Source organism: Athene noctua, chromosome 19 (assembly GCF_965140245.1).
Source record: "Athene noctua chromosome 19, bAthNoc1.hap1.1, whole genome shotgun sequence".
NCBI classification, from domain to species: Eukaryota; Metazoa; Chordata; class Aves; order Strigiformes; family Strigidae; genus Athene; species Athene noctua.
The window spans coordinates 3713176-3731599 of NC_134055.1; the positions used below are offsets into that span (position 1 = coordinate 3713176).

An 18424-nucleotide genomic window follows, 5' to 3' on the forward strand; every position below is an offset into this window, starting at 1 on the left:
CACAGCTAGTCTTTTTGAGAAGTTCAAAAGCCCAAAACCCAAAGGCCACACAAATTTAAGATGACCATTTTGGACAGAGGAAAAAGGCCAACTGCTTCTTCGGTTAACTTTTTTAGGTTGTCTACAGCTCCAAGCTTTTTCGTAGCATTTCAGAAAACCTACACGTGCAACACTGAATGTTGGTGCCTTCCCTTAACATGGGAACTTTAAGGTTTAGGTCAGGTTTTGATGCCTAGGTACTGAAATTCAGTATGGCTTTCTAGATTTCAGCAGACAGACAGTCCCTCATACACACATGTATGCTTTTGCTAGAGGCAAGAGCACAAACTTACCTTCAAAGCTCTTGAAAGACTCAAACAGCTCAATAAGTGACTGTGTTGACAGTTGTTCATGGTATTTTGAAGCTACCTGGACACAGATCTGCAGGTTCTGACGAATGTTAGCAGACAACATAGCACGCAGACATTCCAGGGAGTCTTCTACCGATAAGGAACCAAAATAATTCACTAACCACTGCAAAGACACATAAGCCATTTTAGACCCAAGTAGAACACTCTATACTCTGAAGTCAAATGTTGAAAGCAATTATTAATGGCCTGACTTTTGCTAGATTCGGGTTCTCATACCTCAGGATTGAGAAGGTGAGTGTGAACTACTGCACGCTTGATGTCATACAAGTCTGTGAAGTGTTCGAGTGCTCTCTGTAGCAAGCCAGCTTTCTCACACAGCTGAGCTATGTGAGCCCGGTCATAATGAGTAAACATTTGGTTTCCCAGGATAGCATCTGCAACCTACAAGGAACATGGAAAAGTGTTTAGTTCCTAAAAAAATGTTTAGTTCCTAGAAAAATGTTTAGTTCCTAAACACTATGATTAGCATTTAATACTGACCACAACGCAGGGGCTAGTCTAGCTACAGACAAGCCTGATCCAGTAACTCTGAAAGCAAGCGTACCTGAGGGGCATGCATGAGGTTCATCTCAAGTAAACGTGTTTGCAGGGGACCTTCTGAAGGACGATTATTCTTCAGTGCATCCAGCAAGAAGGCTGTACATTGCTGAATTAAATTATATTCCATAAAGACATCCACAATCTGGAAATAAAAATTTTGGGTTTTGATTAGAAACCGGAAGCATATTTAAACAAAGTAACATCAAGCACAGCTTCCAAAGTTAAACTGTTTATGCTGCCACTGCACTAAGCTACCGTTTAGTGTTCTTAAAACTAGGCAAGAAACAGCATTGTCCCAGTAAGGTAAATCCAAACTCATAGTTCAAAAATCTTTCTTTCTCCAATGGTAAGAGTATGACTCCTCCTCCCAATTTAAAGCCTTAAAGTTAACATTTCATAGCAGTGAAGTTATTTACTTGTGTTATGTCTGCAAGAGGCTCTTCATCTTGAACAAGCATTTGTGCAAACTGCTGTCCTTGATCAGGGCTGATTCTCATTACGTTCCTCAGCAAAAAAATCCAGTCTGGGGTATATCCGACCTGAAGAGATAATGAAAAGTAGTAACTCAGCAGGAGCACACGCCTTGTTAAATACAGAGCTCAATAAGAGCTACTGTCAGGAGCTTACACAACCCAGTCAGAATTTCCTCATTTGGAAAAGATTACACAGGGAAGTCTGAAAGGATACATGTGTGAAGTCTAGCAGTAATTATTCAGCACAAAACCTTAGGCCAAAGTGGGTACTATGCAGGCTCTCAGATCCCCCCCCAAGTACTTTTAGCTACTTTAGAACATACAGAGCAGTTCTTCTTAAATACAGGGCAGATATGGCAATTTAACTTCCTCTCACCTTCTTAGCATACAAAACGATCTTCTGGACTTGTCCTGTTTCAGCAAAACACTGGATGACTTTGTTTGGAACATTGGCTCTCAGATAGACACTAAGTGCTAGTGTAGGATCTACAGATTTCACAAGGTCTCCCAGCTCCTCTGAGCACTCCAGCTGTTTAAAGATATAAATACAGTCAGTCCACCCTGTCAGTGCCATGCTGAAATGCATTACTACCTTCTTCCTCATTTGTCTTCCTTTTAGGCTCCTCTTAAAAAAAAAAAAAAAAAAAGGCCCAGCCTGATAGCCTTATCTGACTCTTTCAGCAGTGATCTACTGGGCTCTGTTCCTTATGCTGTTCCACAGGAGTCAGAAATGCATTTGTAGAGCTAAAAAGAATTGGGTGATATTTTCTATCAGCATGTTTTTTCAGCTAATTACACAAACGTAACCACAGCTCAAAGTATATGCGAGTCAGTACCCAAAGAAGCCTGAAGCTGTTTGGAAAAGAACAGCAGTAGCTCAGAAGCTTTGCATACTAAGTTCACCCTGCTGTTATTTTAAGTAGAATGAGTGAAGCTCATTTGATCGATTCTCTTGCAGTAACATAGGTCACAGTTACAGGTAGAGTGAACAATTGCTCAACTGACCACGCTTGTGCATTGCTGAGCTGCCCAGTTGAGTTTTCCTGGGGAGGGGGGAAGGCTGTCAAGCAGTGATGTCCCTCCCCCTCCAGGGCTCTAAATGTATCCACCCCAAGTTTACCTTATCTTCTTTCAACCATTTTTCCAAGAGCTGTTTGCGTCCCTGCTGAAGCACTGGTCTGCAGAGTTCCAGTGACTCGTACTTATTCAGCTGCCCTTGGTCAAGCAGAATGCCAAAGTATTGGAGTAAAGGGGAAGTCTGTCCTGGCTGGGCTGGAACACTCTGGAACCGGCGTATGGTGTCTGGAGTACGCAGGATTCCCTGCCAGAAATGGAGATGCACTTTAGTTTTCTGTTCTGCTATTGTGGCTTGGCAAGAGTTTCTCCAGAAAGCTGAAGTTAGAAATGCTTGCTACAGCAACATTATGTTTTGCCAGCTCAGAGTAAGGCAGAAGCAGTATGGTTGGACATCAGCTCAGACATTGCCTTTGAGGTGTTTTGACAGAACATGTGCAGTCATAGCCTTGGCCTTGTTTCAGCAGCAATGCAGATTTAAGTTCAGAGGACCGTTCTACAGAATTAAGACACCCTCCTCCTTGCAAGCAAGTTCCTATCATCTGAATTTAGTCTCTTACTCTGCCCTTTCTATTGTGTTTCCAGATGTAGCCTCAGCTAAAGGCTGTCTTTTCATAGAGAATTTTTTAATCATTAGAAAAGTAAAGGTACATACCAGAAACATTAAGCCTCACAGCCTTTACTCTATCACTTATTCCTCTCCCCCTCTGGGGGCTTCATACAAACTCTTAAGATCTTCCAGCATACAATCAGCACACCACGTACAGGTCCCTCACCGGTAATGTTAAGCACTACATTAGGACAGGAGCAGTAACAAGATTCTGGTCTTGCCACTTAGGAAATTCAGCGTGCTTCCCTGAAGCAAGAAGCTTAAGCCAGCAGAGTTCAGTACTGTTCTGAATATCAGTCTATTACCTTTGGGGCGTTAGCTGCCACTTTTGCTGCCTCCGAATAGTTCCCTTGTGCAAAGAGTGCATTGAATTTTCTGGCAAAGAGTTCCTCAGCACCTGCCAGGTTGTTGCGGACAGCCATTCGTAAAGCTAGGTCAGGATTCTGCAGCACATTTGTGATATAGGGAATAATATTCTCTTCTTCCACACACACTGAGAGCACCTGAATAAATCATCAAGAAAAGCTTCCAGTTACTCCAAATATAAACGAGCCAAGGGCTAAGCTAACCTCTAAAAGGAAAGCTATGGCATACATGGAAAGTCTTTCCTTCCCTTGGTAACTGCAGAGTCTTGCCATTTTATTTAAGAAACAGACCTCTGGTTAGAAAGAACCCCTATCATCCCATTCCTGCATCAAGGCAGATGATTAACAGTCACTTTCAATTGAGGTATTTACAGAGGTCAGAAATACAGGGATGTAAGTACTACCTTTCCATAACCTCTACTCAGTGTCTTAAGTAACCAGTCCTAGAGGATAAACCAGGAACAAGTCTTCTGCTCTGTATTACCCATGCTCGACAAGCAACAATATCTGAAATCAATTCAGCCTAGAGGCATAGCTGTACAATGTTAGCGGACTGGTTTAAACCAGTTAAGGTAGATGTGTATGGAGAAACGGTAGCAAATTTTCTTTGGGGCTCAGAACAGTCAGACATCAATCAGATGTTCTGGACAGAGTTCAAAGTGAACATATTTAAGACTTCCATTAACATGCAAGAGGATACAACCTGCCTGCCAAAAGAGGTATATTCCAGTTCCACCCTCAACAGCAGCACAGCGTTTAGATCCACTGGTTGTCACTACAAAACCCCCAAAATTATGCAACCAGAACCTGAGCTGTAGAAGAAACTAGAAGTCAAGACAAGCTGCACTCCTCCCCACATTTCTCATTCTATTATTCTGTCTTGTTATGTCTGGAAACTTCTAGCCATTGATATGAGCACTAGAGCAAATCATTAAGGACCAGTGGGATTAGCTAAGCAAGTGGTTTCCAGGCCAAGCTTCCTTACTTGTCCCTTTCTGTTTACTCCAATAATTCCAGCTGTTGCTTCATGCTGTGCAGTAACAAATATGGTCTCTCCACTGATTCTGTTCATGTAGATACAGGTGCCAGTTTCCAGGTCATACAAGTGGATATAGCCATATTTCGTTATGAGAAACACCACATCGTGCTTGTCACTGATCTGCAAAACAGGAACGGATTAATCAAATTTGGTATTGGACAAAAGGAGTAAGTGCTTTTAAGAACCAGCAGAGAGCTGTGCCATTTCAGGACAACTAGAAGTGCTGTTATATTTTTAGTTAGCACTTGAGCACTATCGCAGTAGAATGATGTTTTAATAGCTTGAAAGACAGTTAAATATACATGGATATTTCTTCCATAAATAAGAACGTGTTGCCTTTGAATGCTGCTTCAGTCGCCACCTTTAACACTACTGAAGCAGGAGCAGAAGTGACACCCTTTTAGAGCTCGGCCCCAGGTCAATATATTGACCGTCTGGCTTGCAGCGCCCCATTACAGCGTCACATCCACCAAGGGAAGCTACAACCTTGTTCTTGTGCTCTTGTTTGCAGCTCTCATACCTGCATGGCAACAGGAAAGTCGTTTTGTGCTTCAGGAGGGAAGAAGACATCCACTGCTTTCTTTGGAAATGGCTGATTCCCAGTAGGCGGTGTGCCAACTTCAATGATATGCAACTGCGCGACAGATTCGTCTGTTAGTTCTTGTATTTAATTTACGTAGCAAGAGATTCAACAATGAAGACACAGCGATTCTTTTGCTGCTGAGCCTTAATCCCAAGCTTATGCAAAGATAAACTAAATCAGTCTTCCTAAATGTTTTCACTGGCTAAAGGTGTGGCATACTGTGTTCATGTACCATAGAGGAGGGAAACAATTAAGCATGATCTTTAGCTAACCCTAGCTCCTTAGAAGGTTAAGGAGTCAGTTAGGTCACTTTAATATGCACTCTTTCAACTTAGTTAACATTTGACAGAGACAGTTATGAAAATGTTTCTCCGAATCCAGCTTTGGTTTTACTTTGTCTCAGCTGTCACAAAGTAGCTCATGTAATTCCAGTGTTAGTATTAGACCACTAGTTAGCCTTGTAACACTGCTGTTGATTTTTTTCATCTAAGAATTTGGAAATAAGTTAAACCTGACACTGAGGATCAGCATCAAAGAAAGATTACAACAGCTTTCCCCTTAAGCCAAGCCTGTCAAGTGGAGTCACATGTTTCAAGCAGCTAATTAGGCTGGTCATGACATGCCACCTCACTTCACGACTCCAAGCAGACTCCTGCTACACCAGGTAGTCCCTGCTGTAGAGCTCAGTATGCACCAGTTTTCATAGACATTAGATATACAGCTTGCAGACTGACACAGTCCTTCACTTCTGTCCTAAAGGCAACTTTGTGCGTTCTACCACTTGTTTTCCTGGAAGGAGATAACCAGGGCGAGTCATTAAAGATTACAGCATATTTAGAACCAAGTCTTACCTTACCCCCAGCTTGCCCTCTTACTGCAAAACAGAAGAGAGTGGATTCTTCAGCATTTCCTTCCATCTTGAACTGCGCAAAGCTTGCTGCATGTCCCTCAATTGGCTGCGACACCTTCCTGTCTACAGAATACAGCTGCATGGCTCCCACAACACGATTTTGCTAGACAAGACAGAACAAGAGTCAGGAATAACAGGCATCTTGGCCAGTAATTTCATTTAAGTCAGTGTTGGTAAAAACACTGTCGTATCAAACTGAAGTACCCTGCCATACTTTCCCTTACAAAGGCATCACTTAAGACTCTGAATTTTGTACTAGTGTTTATACCATTACTGTAAGATTTTTGGTTACACTTCTTTGTTATTTGAAGATTGAGACTAGCATTTATATTCCCAGCAGTATTTTAGGAAAGAAAACAAACATTTCTGTCCTGCTCCTATAAAAGGAGGAAACAAGCCAAGCTCTGGGCCTTCCACAGCAGGCCTCCCCAGCTGTAAAGTACCTGTGCAGATATGCCAGTTAGCAGCAGCCATTTCTGCTTCGCATCGGTACGGTAGTTGATGATCTGGCAGCCAGCAAGACTAGAATGGCGATCAAACATTTTCACAGGCTGGGACTCCCCCTCCATACTCCAGTGGTAGACTGCATTATCCGTTACAAGAGCAACGGTATTCAGCGAGATCCACTTCCAGAAGGTGACATCATCTGTCATTGTATGGGCCTTCATTTTGCTCTTCATTTCAATGTTAAATATTTGAAGTGTTTTCCCAGCTAGAAAAAACAACATTGTTAGCCAGGTTACAGTTTCCACTTGTTAACTCAAGCACTGGTTAAAAGTAGAGCAGCTGCACTATGACATTAATCACTTGTAACTTCCTTCAAGAAAATGCTGTTACATACTGGCAGTATTTTCAGTGATCAGCTATTACTTTTAACCAGATCCCATTCCTAGGGCTAATTTTACCAATTTGCCACTACTGAGCAATCAAACAGATGTGGAAAACAACTTGATAGGAGACAAGAGCTTCAGACACAAGAACAAGTTGTATGATACTTCACGTACATCAGAACGAGGTTACAATAATGCTGAGTCTCTTAAAAGTTGTGAGGAGAACTATGCCAGTGTCATTAAAAACTACATCCACATCTGTTTCAAGTATAAAAAAAAGCACAACATGGAATAGTCAAGCTGGCAGAGGGCTTTCGTCATTCAGACTCATTGACTAATACCCTTAGGTTGCACTAATGGGATACACAGCTACTGGCTGCAAACCAGACTAACAGAAACTGTGCAGGGAAAGGAATCTAGTGACCAACACAAATTCTAGAAGGCAAGACGAAAAGTTCTCCAAATTACACTGAATGGTGCATCTATACATCCTGAACAGCCACTTGCAGTCATTTATATCAGTTTTTACAACACAGTGGCATATAAGAAATTCTTTCTTCTGTTGAGAAGATAAGGAAGGTTCTGACCAACTTCTAGCTTTAGGAGACAGCTATTTAAGCACATGCTAGTGTAGCCCAAGAGGAGTAAAAAATGATCTGAAACTAGGTGCAGGCTACTACCTGTAACTCGGCTTGATAAAGTCACGGTGCCATATGGGCAAATGCCTTCACTCCCCAAGGATTAGTTTAGTTAAAAGCCACCATCAGTTCAGTTATTGATGTAAGATGTAGAGTCAGAAGTTTCTCCACAGCTTGGAGAAGACTGTCTAATGCAGTGTTCCTCAGGCTCCAGCCTAGCAGTTGGTTTCCAGAACTAGTGCAGCTGGAGCTTTAGAGTGAAGGGCGTTCAGGTAACATGTATCCTACATGACATGCAAGGCACGTTAAGAGGCAAAAGCTAGACTTAATTCAAAAGGGACAGTCCTGTTTATAAAAAGCTTAATATCAAGACCCCAATAGTTTAAATATATTCAAGCTCTCGAGTGGATTAATTTTCTGAATCTTAAGTATTCCCTTGTTTGGAAGGGCATGAAAAACCTCTGAGTTTTAAGCTTTCAGTTGCTTAAAAACCACCGTTCAGCCATGTGCACCATTGATCTGAACCACTTTATTCTGCTTTCTCTTTTCATAAGACAACAAGAACTAGTATAGATCAATTGAAATAACTCACCATCTGCACACACAAGAAAGCATTAAAATTGTGACAAAACAGTAGCACAATATTAAAGTCAAACTTTGACAACATTGAATACATATAAATCTTTCCATTAGCAATGCGTTTCTAGAGTGACAGTATTTAAAGCTTCTTGGGCCTCCTGGAGAAAGAGGCCAACACTTGTGGAGACTCCAGAGGAATGCTTGTTCTCTGTACTGCCAGAGATACCAAGTTAGCTGACCTTGTGCTTTATTCACCACACAAGTCTTCCCTGCATAGTTTTGCTCTTCTTATCACTGACTGACAGAATAAACATGCACAAACTAGTGCACCGCCTCTTCCAGCAAGGCCAGACTATTGCCTTCAGGAATATTTCCCCTCCTCCTCAGTTTTAGTTTTCCTTTCTCAGCAGAGAGGTTTAGTTGATAGACCTTATACACTTAGGAGACTAGGTCTCACTTCCCTCTACCATGATTCCAGACCTGAGACTCCAAAAGGACCTTAAAGCCAACATTCTCCTTCCAGCTTGTCCTGCTCAAAGCTGTAACCATTCTGACTGAAGCAAAAAAACCTCATCCTGATGATCAGCAAATAGCAGGAAGCCTCAGCTGAAGCTTACTGCCCAGCTACCTTCAAAAAAACTGAAAATGCATTAAACTTAAGCTCCCATTAAGCTGTGGAAAATTGGTAAAGGAACCTCCCACATAAACTGCCCAAGAGACTTAAATCAGTTATAAACTAGTCTTAGAGAAAGCTCTCCATCCACTTCAAACATTTCTTTATCAGGACTTCCGTACCTTTTAATGCAATGACTTTACTGGCAGGGTTCATGATAGCACTGTCAGCTGAAATTGGTCTTCGAATCGGGTTGCTGGGGTCATTCATGTCAATGATCACCACTTGAGCCTGTTCTCCCACTTTCTCTCTTATGCAGATAAATTTGTCAGACTCCATTGTCAGAGTGCTGAACCCAATGTTTGCTGGGTTGATGCCCAGATTTTGGAGCTGAAAGAGTAAAAAGGTTTAGCGTTAAGTTAGTACCTCAGTATGGCCATGAACAGCTTTTATGAAAGTCACAAGAGATACCAGGCTTTGCTTTTTGCAACAATTCAACCATGCTACCCAAAAACAGCATGGCACACACATTCTTACCCACCTTCAGTTAAGACCAGCAGGCATCCTGAAGAAGTGCTGCAGCATTCAAATGTTTGGTATTTTGTCTTCAAGGCACGTTTACAACTCACTGTTTTGAGAACTCAACTTTTGAGCCCCCCATACAGTTTAAGGCACACTAAACTCACCTGCTCCTGGTTGCTGTACTAAAGTTGCAGTGTCAGTACTTGCTCTCACCAGCTCTGCTTCCAGAGCCCTGACTTACTCCATTGAGCTTGACAGCTATCACCATTTCAAGCTTAACATCACATGTGAGGCACCTGAGCTTTATCCTTGTAGAGTTAAAAACCCCTACCTGTCTAGCAATCAGCCTAGTCCGGTCTAGCAGCAAGGCTGTAAACACTCATGAGGCAAAGCTAACACGGGATGGACGTGATTGAAGTCAGAAATGGCTCATCCACAGCCACGCTTAACACAGGAGATACCAATAAACCACCTCCCTTTCTGCTGAGCCAGTCTGCTTCTGTAAACCTTTCAATGCATACCTTCAAATTAGTTTCCAGTACAGCTTCCAACAAAACAGTTTAGTTAATACCACTCTGTAGTGCTTGCAGCAGGCTACTGTAGTACCACATCAGTAGCAAAACAAAGTTTATTCTATTTTAACAGTGGAAATGCAGAATGGTTAGTTCACCTCACATCCAGGTACCCAGCTTGTGGGTGGATATACGTTAAAAACTCAAGATCAGTTTTCTACTGTTAGAGGAATTATCACTTCTAATAGGTATTTTTCTTTCTGGGAGACTGTCTGAACTTTAAGCCCAAGGTCTCCTGAGAAGGACTAGACCTTCAAGGCATTTTAGTATTATTGTATTAGTTTGAAACAAAACACTAAGCTCTTATCAGCTGCACTCTGTACAAGCTCCGAGATGACCACGCCTCAGCTGCTCTGTTCCTGCCTACTTGCAGCTTCTGATAAAGAGGGTGTTTTACTACACTTCCCCTTCACCCTGGCTTTCAGACTGCACATGTGAGGAACAAGCAACATCTAAGCTACGGCACACCAAATTAACAGAAGAAGCTTCACAGAAGGCACTTCAACGGACCATCTACATCACCCAGTGAATCAAGACAGACAGATCTTGGTATAGTTTAAGGTTGAGACTCCAAAGTAAGTCAGTTTTAGCTCCTTGGGTCTGCTGAAGGAGAGAATTTCTAAAAGATGATTCAGCCTTTGTGTATGGTTCCCTGGTCATTCTGCACTTGAGTCCTTTGACCTAAAGGACACTATTTCATTGAAGTTAACTTGCTCTTGAAAGAGAGGACTTCACCATTTGAAGCTCTTCAGTCAGGTTCTAACAATTCCAAAAACAAGTTCAGGCTTTTTAATGTTTAAGGGCTCATTTCTCAACTAGTTTACAGAGAGCTAACATTGATCTTTTGGTAAATTTAAAGTCTACCCAGCTTTTCTTCTTCAAAATATTTTAAACAGAAATAAGACTATAAGCAGAAGAGATTTAAATGTACTTCTTGAAGCTAGGTATCAAACTAATTAGCATAACTGACTAGCTGAAGCTGTTCTTCCAAGGCAGGATACCTGCCCTTCCTGCAACTTAACACAGTGAACAGGTTCACACTCCCTTTACATCCATGTACCTGACAATAAAGCCAGGTTTCAGGTGAAAGACAAGTGTTTTATCAGCTCTCCCAAGAGAAAACTGTCAGTGCTACAGCTATTAAAATCAATTTCTATCTCCTTGACAGGTCAGAACTCCATTACTCAGATTTAAGTTAGTGTTTGAGGTCCAGCATCACAGAACCCGACCACACATTCTTTGGCAACAGGGATTCCCTTAGAAGATTTCAGTTTTAAGTTCCAATCTCCCTCTTACACCTTTATTTGGGTAGTATTCTCTAGGCCTGAGACGCTGGTATTTGTGTATCAGCTAGGCAGGGCTACATGCAACCCAGTCACACCCCTGCAGGCAGAGAAGGATGTAAGAGTTTCATCTGGTAGAGCTGGAGAGACTTACGAGGATGTGGCACTTCCTTTTGCTAAGGCTGCAAGCTTAACAAGCACAAAACCATTTATCAAGCACTCAATTTCCTTGTTAATTCGGTAGAGGGAGGGTAGTTTCAAGTACCAAGTACTCTGCCTGGCCTTAACTCCCAGCACTATGCTCAAACATTGTTAACAGAGTAAACTGAAGCAGCAAGTCCTAGCAAATGGCAAACCACTTAGGGACGTGACCACCAAATCAAAGTCTCTTAGATATTGCAAGACGGATTTATCTTGACCACGATCAAGCTGCCATCTGCTAGGTGTCACGTCTCAGGTATTGAGCTCTAGTTAACAGCAGGAGATGGGGTCCTTTTTCAACTTCAGACCATTTCCAAAGGCTTTTTTCTCTGAAGTTATTTAGATGAGCACTGGAGCTCTGAAGAAAGCTTGGAGAAGCTTTCTGATGGAGACGCAACCATGAGTGAGGTCTCTTAAGTACACAAGCTTCTGCTAACATTTCATCTTTTAATCCCAACCAATCCAAGTGCACGCACCAAGAACGCTTCAAGCACCGACACGGGAAGCTGAAGCTGACTCTAACGGTGACAATCTCTGCCTTTGATTACACAAGAGTATCACCAGCCAAGGGTGGCACTTGCTTTGCTTAGCTGGTAAGGCTAGCGGCAACTTTTTGTGGCTGCACTCAGACCCGATGCCCAGAACTCGAGTATAGGTCATTCCCTGGACTATCTATTCTTTCCTTCCCCGAACGGGTTAAAGTTTAGGTGAGTGAGGCAAGAGCGTTTATAAAGCTAAGCAAAACAAACAGAGACTAAGGAAACGGTGACAAGAGGTATTTCTTTGGAAACTTTTATTATGGAGATTTCAATACTATTCCGTGTACAAACTCCCAAGTTTGCACTACAACTAAGAGTACAGGGGTTTACAGCAGATTTTCTACCCTTTCTCCTCTTATTACTGAGGAAAAACACACCCAGAGCTTAATATTGCACTCGTTTAGGTCCACTACCTTTCACTGATTCATGAACATATTTCAAAGACTGTGGAAAAAAAGAAGGAACTGTAAGGTACTCCTACATTATGCTACAAAAAACACTGCCTTGGCTTTCAAGCAGATATGAAAGCAGAACTTGCCAGCTGTGCTTGGGCAACCAATTTACAGTTCAAGTTATTTTACACCAACATTTGTTGAAAAGTTCAGTTATACCAGTCTCCTGAAAGCACGTTGAGAAGAAAGTGTTCTGTGAAGTACCTGCTTCATTAGAGTAGAACTATGAAACAGGTTGTCAATGAGCAGCAGCTCTTCTGTTCAGCAGAGATGTTGCCTTGAAGGACTTCTCTAACTCGAGGTTGGATACTTCAGCCAAATGCAGGCTGCACCGAACCATCAAATTCTATGATGGCATTTATCTGGACAGCATTGGGGGGTGAATCGTTCTACCATGGTAAGCGAAAGTCTGATTAGCAAAATTATTTTTCCACTGGAAGATAATTCAAGTACATTCTTGATAACTTACCCAGAGAAGTTGTTCATATTACATGCATGTTTGACATCAAACTGCACGGTAAAACTGCTGACAAGAGTCTCTGTTGACCCCTTCCTGGAACATTCGCTTTCTTGTGACAGTTTGCTTAGCTGTCAAATAATTTCTCCTTGCCTACAAGGAAGGGTGTGGAACTGCTGAGCACGCATTTCACCTCGACTCTCGCACTCAACAGGATATAACCACTGTTCTTGTAGCCACAAACAGCTGCTTAGTCTCTTCCCAGAGATTCCTTATCTCCGTGCAGCTAGAAATCATGTAGCTGGGACATGCCAGTTAACAGAAATATTCTCAGCCTTTGGAGGAGCACGGAGCTCCTTGATGTGCAGTGAGTCACATCAGCTCTATTGCAAGGCCATGCTTTACTAGGCTTTGATCAAACAAGGTAGACACCAGGCTACGTTTCAGCCACTCATTTAATTCCACCCAGGAAAAAACAACACAGCAAACTTAAGTCACACAAAAGATTTACACCCGTGCTGATCTGTTAAGAGTTACTGACCACAGTTCTGTAACACAGGAGCCCCACGGCCAGCCAGTGGCTACAAAGTGCTCCACGCTTACCAGTGCAAGGTAGGAGTTACAGCCTGTGACAGGCTAGGAAGTTATGCTTTCAACAGATAAGAGAGACCTCTTGAATATTCAAGAGCTCTTCTATTTCTATATCCTTCCTATTTTCTGTCTCACCCTCAGCAGGCTGGGTAGCCATCCGGTCTCAGCAGCCACAGGCATGCTGTGTGACTACTCCAGCTACAAGCCACAGCTGAGACTGTACCTGCAGAAACCCGAGTGCAGAGCCACTGGCTGCCATCAGGAATCCGTGGTTGAGGCACCATGGTCGCAGAGTGAAGCGCTAACGAGCAGTGCCACCAAGACTAGCAGGCCTGGTGACTTCAGTACCTGCTGCGAGGGACATGCTAAGAGGAATTGCTTAGGAACTGCTTAATTAATTGTTCCTATCCAATTAGTGGGCGCCCAGACAGTCTTCAGGCTGCCTAGATTCTTCACAGCACTCTTTGTTACAGATTTTCCCCCTGTAAAAATAGTCCAAGCTCACTGGTATTAGAAATTCAGAGCCATTCAGAAGCAGGGGGTGAGACCTCCACCAAAAAGACGTTAGGCACAACAGTCCCGTCTTTAATTCCTGACTTAAAATACCAACAAAATACTTAACTGCTTCAAATTAATGCTGTTATCGCAGAGATTCAGTGGTTTAGGATATATTAAACTGTCTCACTGCAAGAATAATACATGGAAGCATTTTGTTGTCATTCTCAGAGTGAAGCAGTAAATTTGTAAGCTTTATTATGTGATGTCTCAGCTGTCCAGTTTTATCCAGTTAGCTCTTTGGCACAGGTAGCTATGATTCTGAGTGCCATCCAAGTGCCACCACATTAGAACAGCAGAGGCACCATTCAGGTTTGCTCCATCAATGACCAATAGATACAAGAACCCTTTTCCTCATTTAGAAGAGTAGCTCTGTCTCAGCACCAAGCACACAGCATGAGCTGACAGTTTTCTGTACTGTAAAGTCTACAGAATAACTTAAATTTTAATATATTTAGGTTCAGAAGAGTATTTACTAACGCCTCAAGTCACCCCAGTACAGTGATGTGTCTGGTCCAAGCTCAGTTGTTATGTATTTCAGGGTTGTGTGGCTAAATTAATCAGCAATCACAATTCATCACCCACTAAATAGTCTGGTTCCTTCTCATTCATCAGGAACATTTAAGCTTAGGAAAGCTTCATGCACCTACCGCAGCAAGCTGCTGGTTTACTTTCACTCTCACGTACACAGAGGCACCAACTTACGGAATCCCTGAAACCTGATTTGCAATTATTCCACATACTGAACTCTGATCTCCCCTGGACTATTTCCTCATGGCTACTTTAAAAAAAAGAACAACCAGTAGCACTATAAAGTTTTATAACATGACCCCAGTAGTTTTGGCAGCACAGGAATCAAGTTTCTCCTTGGAAACTCCCAAGGCAAAAGTTTCTCCACAGAGTGTTGTTGATGTTCCTTTGTGGCAAGGCAGGCAGCTACAACAGACAACACACAGATAACATCCTACATGTTCGTGACTCCTGAGATTCCAGAGCTATGCAACGGGACTCAAAGAAAACCTGAAGCCTGACTACACACTTTGTTTTTAGACTTTACTTAACAACTATCCAGAAAGCTTGCTTGACCCTAGCAAGCTAAGTACTTGTCACATTCTACTTGCCCAAATGAGACCTTTAGCTGAAGTTGTGGGTACAACACACTCCAGAGCACAACAGCCCACAGCTCCTGGAGCCTTGAACTCTTCATTCCTGTAGCACCTCGCCAAGATGCTGAAAGCAACAGACAATGCCACCGTGCCTTGAGTAGTGCAGTATGGAGCACAACTGGGTTGGAGCTCAGGATCAGGACAAGCTTCCTACAGTTACTTGACCATTGTCTGACCTACAACAGCGGATCCATGGAGAACTAGTATCATACTACACGTACTGCTGAGTGTCAGTCTTCTAGATTAATTAAAAGCAACTTTCAATAATAGCTTTGCAAGAACTTTCTCATTCCTATCCATCACCTGCCTTTTTATGAATAAAGCTCCAGCCGAGCACCTTCCTTCCTTAAGCATCAGCTACAGACTTGCAAGTGTTGCGCAACACCTGTACTACAAGTTTCCTAGACAAAGTAGGTTAGGCACAGTTCAAGAAATGGTATTATTGGGTCCACAAGGACCTCCTGTGAACAGCCTGGAACACCCTTAAGCAGTTCTGGATAGCAAAAATGTGGCAGTATCAATGTTTCCGCTCTCAAAATTTACTCCCAACAGCAAGTCAAAAGTTTCAGCCTGAAAATAGTGCCTCCGAGAATTCAAGTTCTTCTCAATTTTTTTCAATGAAACAAAATGAGGAAGTTCAGTAGGTACAGCAAACTGGAGCATCATGGGCGAGAGCCACATGCATGCAGGCGCAGAAGGCTGGACAGCCCAGGCTTACAAAAGGCCAGCTCAAGATAGGCAGCTGTAAAAGATACTGTTTAAGCAAGTGCTCTACATTAAATAGAAACAGGGCAAAAAAATACAAATAAACAGATAGATCAGTCTTTAGGCAGAACAGTCACATCCCACAACAGTGCTGGTCTGAAACCTATCAGCACTTCTGGAGTGAAACAGATGAGTTTCATTATGTAATAGTAATCATGTCATTAGAGACCTGGTAGTGGGTCACATGCAAAGTTTGTATCTTAAATAATGTATCATAGATGCATTTCTACAATACTTTATTAAAAGCTGGGCTAGCTAGAGGGATGAGTTTCACCTGAGTATACAAAACCTTCTCAACACCCGGTTCTAGGCTGTGCCAGTACCAGGAGAAAACACTTGCTCAGAGCTGAAGCTCTGGCCAACTCAGGAGATACTCCTGTCTGCGCTACTTGCCAAAGAGTCCAGGGCTACACCCAAACTATGAGTTCTGACCTGGTTTTAAACTGGTATTAAAGCAAAATTATCCAATGCTCAACAATTAGCCAGATAAAAACCAATCATGGCAACATTTTTAAAATCTAAAAGTAACACTACATAGACAGCGGTAACTTACCCAGCAAAATAAGTATTTTGCAATTGTTCTTTTAACAAGGTGCCTAGAAATTAAATTCTTACCCTTAGCGTTAGAAGAAAAACCACTACAAATCATACAAATCCATCACTGTTAGTGACCACCGCAGCACCAGTTAACTAAACACATACAGATGGTGACATCAGAGGGAAGCAGAGCTACAGACAGGTTACCAGAAGGCAGAAGCCCCTGCCTAGGTGTGTCGATGTAACTTCTATTACACAAATTCTCCTCAAAAAAAAATACTCCTCAGCAGTGAAGCCAAGCTTAACACCATCACAGTTACAGCAACTCGGGACGAGAAGCATGGCTCGTAGTACTTCGCCCTACAGACTTGTCAGATAGGAAGTACACATTGCACAACTGTGTCACCGCTTCCAGACCCCTCCCTGCACACCAGCTTCACCGAGAGGCATTAAAGGTGCACGCTTCTTTGAGAAGGCGACCCTGTTTTCCTGCAGGACAGGGATTTTAAGATTTGTCACCAGTGCCCTTCGAAGGCCACCTTAAAGAAAGTAAAAGCCAACCCTGGGAAATGATCTGTTAACATCCACTTATGGTTTAATGATACCCCAAACCTAGAATTTGTCAGAGGCCAGGAGACACCAGTCAGAAAGTGTAGACCTGGCACTTCTGTGCCTGCACTGCCACAGCTGTACTGCAGGGAAGCCCGCAGTAGCTTTCACATTTCACTGCAATATGTGAAGTTTTTTTTCCACAGAAAATAACATTACAAGTCAGAACATCAATAAAATGGTTTAATACATCCTTAGGATCATAAGGACACTTAAGTCTCATTTTAAAAAAATAAGAATTAAACAATACACAGAGAAAACTTGGCCTCCTCGTTAATTCACTCCCCTCCCTTGCAGCCCCCGTGCTGAAGCGGGATTTCTCCCTGGCGCTGCCCCGAAGGAGCCGGACTCTCTCCTCAGGAGCTGAAACCCTCCCCGCTCTCCCCTCCCACCGCCCAGCAGGTGCTGGCGTGGGCCCGGCGCCAGCCTCGCCTACACCACCGGCACGAAACACGCTCCGCCACCCGGCGCGGGGAAGGCAAGGTGGGCACCGGGGCCCGCACCTCGGCCTCTCGCCACCACCTCAGGACGGGAAGGAGCCCCGCGGCGCCCCGGCCCTTCCCCTCGCGTCCGGGCCCGCCCGGAGGCAGCAGCAGGCGCGCTGGAAGGTGCCCTTCGCGGCGGCACGGCGCGGCGGGAAGGCGCTGCCCGAGCCAGGCGCCGGTAGTAAGGCCTGCGGGAGGGCGGCCACCCTTCCGCCGGACGGGCCCGGGTCGCCCCACGGCCCTCACGGACAGGCCCGGGGGCCTCTCGCCCAGGCACCATCCCCGGACTGCTCCTCCTCCTCCTCCTCCCGAGGGAGCGGCCGGCTCGCCCGCCCCAGCGCCCCCGCTCCCCCGGCCCGGCCTCCCGCGGCCCCTCCGCGCCCACCTGGAGGTGCTCCTGGAAGCGAATGGGCAGGATCTGGGCCATGGCGGCGGCGGCGGGCTGGGGCTCCAGTCCGAGGCCGGACCGGAGTCACACCTCAGCGGGGTCCGGGGAAGCGGGACCGCAATGGCGGAACGGGCCAAGGAGCGGGGAAGAGCCGCGGCGCTCCGGAAGCTGCCCCCGCCGGCGGAAGGATCCCGCCGCGGGAGGAAGAGGCCTGCCCTCACCTGCCGGGACCGGCCTTAACTGCGCCGGCCGGGCGGAAGGATCCCGGCCAGCGGCGTGACGCGCCCGGCGCGGGACCAATGGCCGCGGCGGAGGGATCCGCCACCGGAAGGGACTATTTCGAACCTCATCACTCCGCCCTCCCCGGCCGCCTCTTTTTTTTTTTTTTTTTTTTTTTTGCCACATCATGCGACCGCGGTGCGGTGCGTCACTTCCGCTCCGCGGGTCACGTGCAGGGGGCAGAGCAGCCGGGCAAGGTGACTCGCCCGGGGCCGGTTGCCGTGGAGACGGGCACGGACGGGACCAGCCCCGGGCCCGGCCCTCCTCGATTTTTCGTCCCCCCCCTGAGCCCGGCAGGTCCCGGGGCCGCCGGTGAGGGCCCTGTCCTTCCCCTTCAGGCTCTGCCCACCGATCTTTCC

At 44.6% G+C, this 18424-nt stretch overlaps 1 protein-coding gene across 5 annotated transcripts in view; it reads right to left on the bottom strand.

Annotated features, from left to right (window-relative positions):
• Nucleotides 1-18065, bottom strand: part of CLTC (clathrin heavy chain) — a 32895-nt gene extending 14830 nt beyond the window's left edge. For 2 of the 5 annotated variants that reach the window (XM_074923178.1, XM_074923179.1), the window contains exons 1-13: nucleotides 17784-18064; nucleotides 8847-9054; nucleotides 6448-6716; nucleotides 5946-6107; nucleotides 5032-5145; nucleotides 4458-4631; nucleotides 3413-3610; nucleotides 2544-2744; nucleotides 1800-1952; nucleotides 1367-1489; nucleotides 955-1092; nucleotides 627-791; nucleotides 333-513 (exon numbers count right to left, since the gene is read on the bottom strand). In XM_074923178.1, the coding sequence (XP_074779279.1) occupies nucleotides 333-513; nucleotides 627-791; nucleotides 955-1092; nucleotides 1367-1489; nucleotides 1800-1952; nucleotides 2544-2744; nucleotides 3413-3610; nucleotides 4458-4631; nucleotides 5032-5145; nucleotides 5946-6107; nucleotides 6448-6716; nucleotides 8847-9054; nucleotides 17784-17825 (2128 nt within the window). In that variant the 5' untranslated portion in view covers nucleotides 17826-18064. Of the gene's footprint in view, nucleotides 1-332; nucleotides 514-626; nucleotides 792-954; nucleotides 1093-1366; nucleotides 1490-1799; nucleotides 1953-2543; nucleotides 2745-3412; nucleotides 3611-4457; nucleotides 4632-5031; nucleotides 5146-5945; nucleotides 6108-6447; nucleotides 6717-8822; nucleotides 9055-17783 lie in introns of all 5 variants that reach the window. The other 3 variants (XM_074923177.1, XM_074923180.1, XM_074923181.1) reach the window with 3 other exon arrangements.
• Nucleotides 18066-18424: the final 359 nt, after the last annotated feature.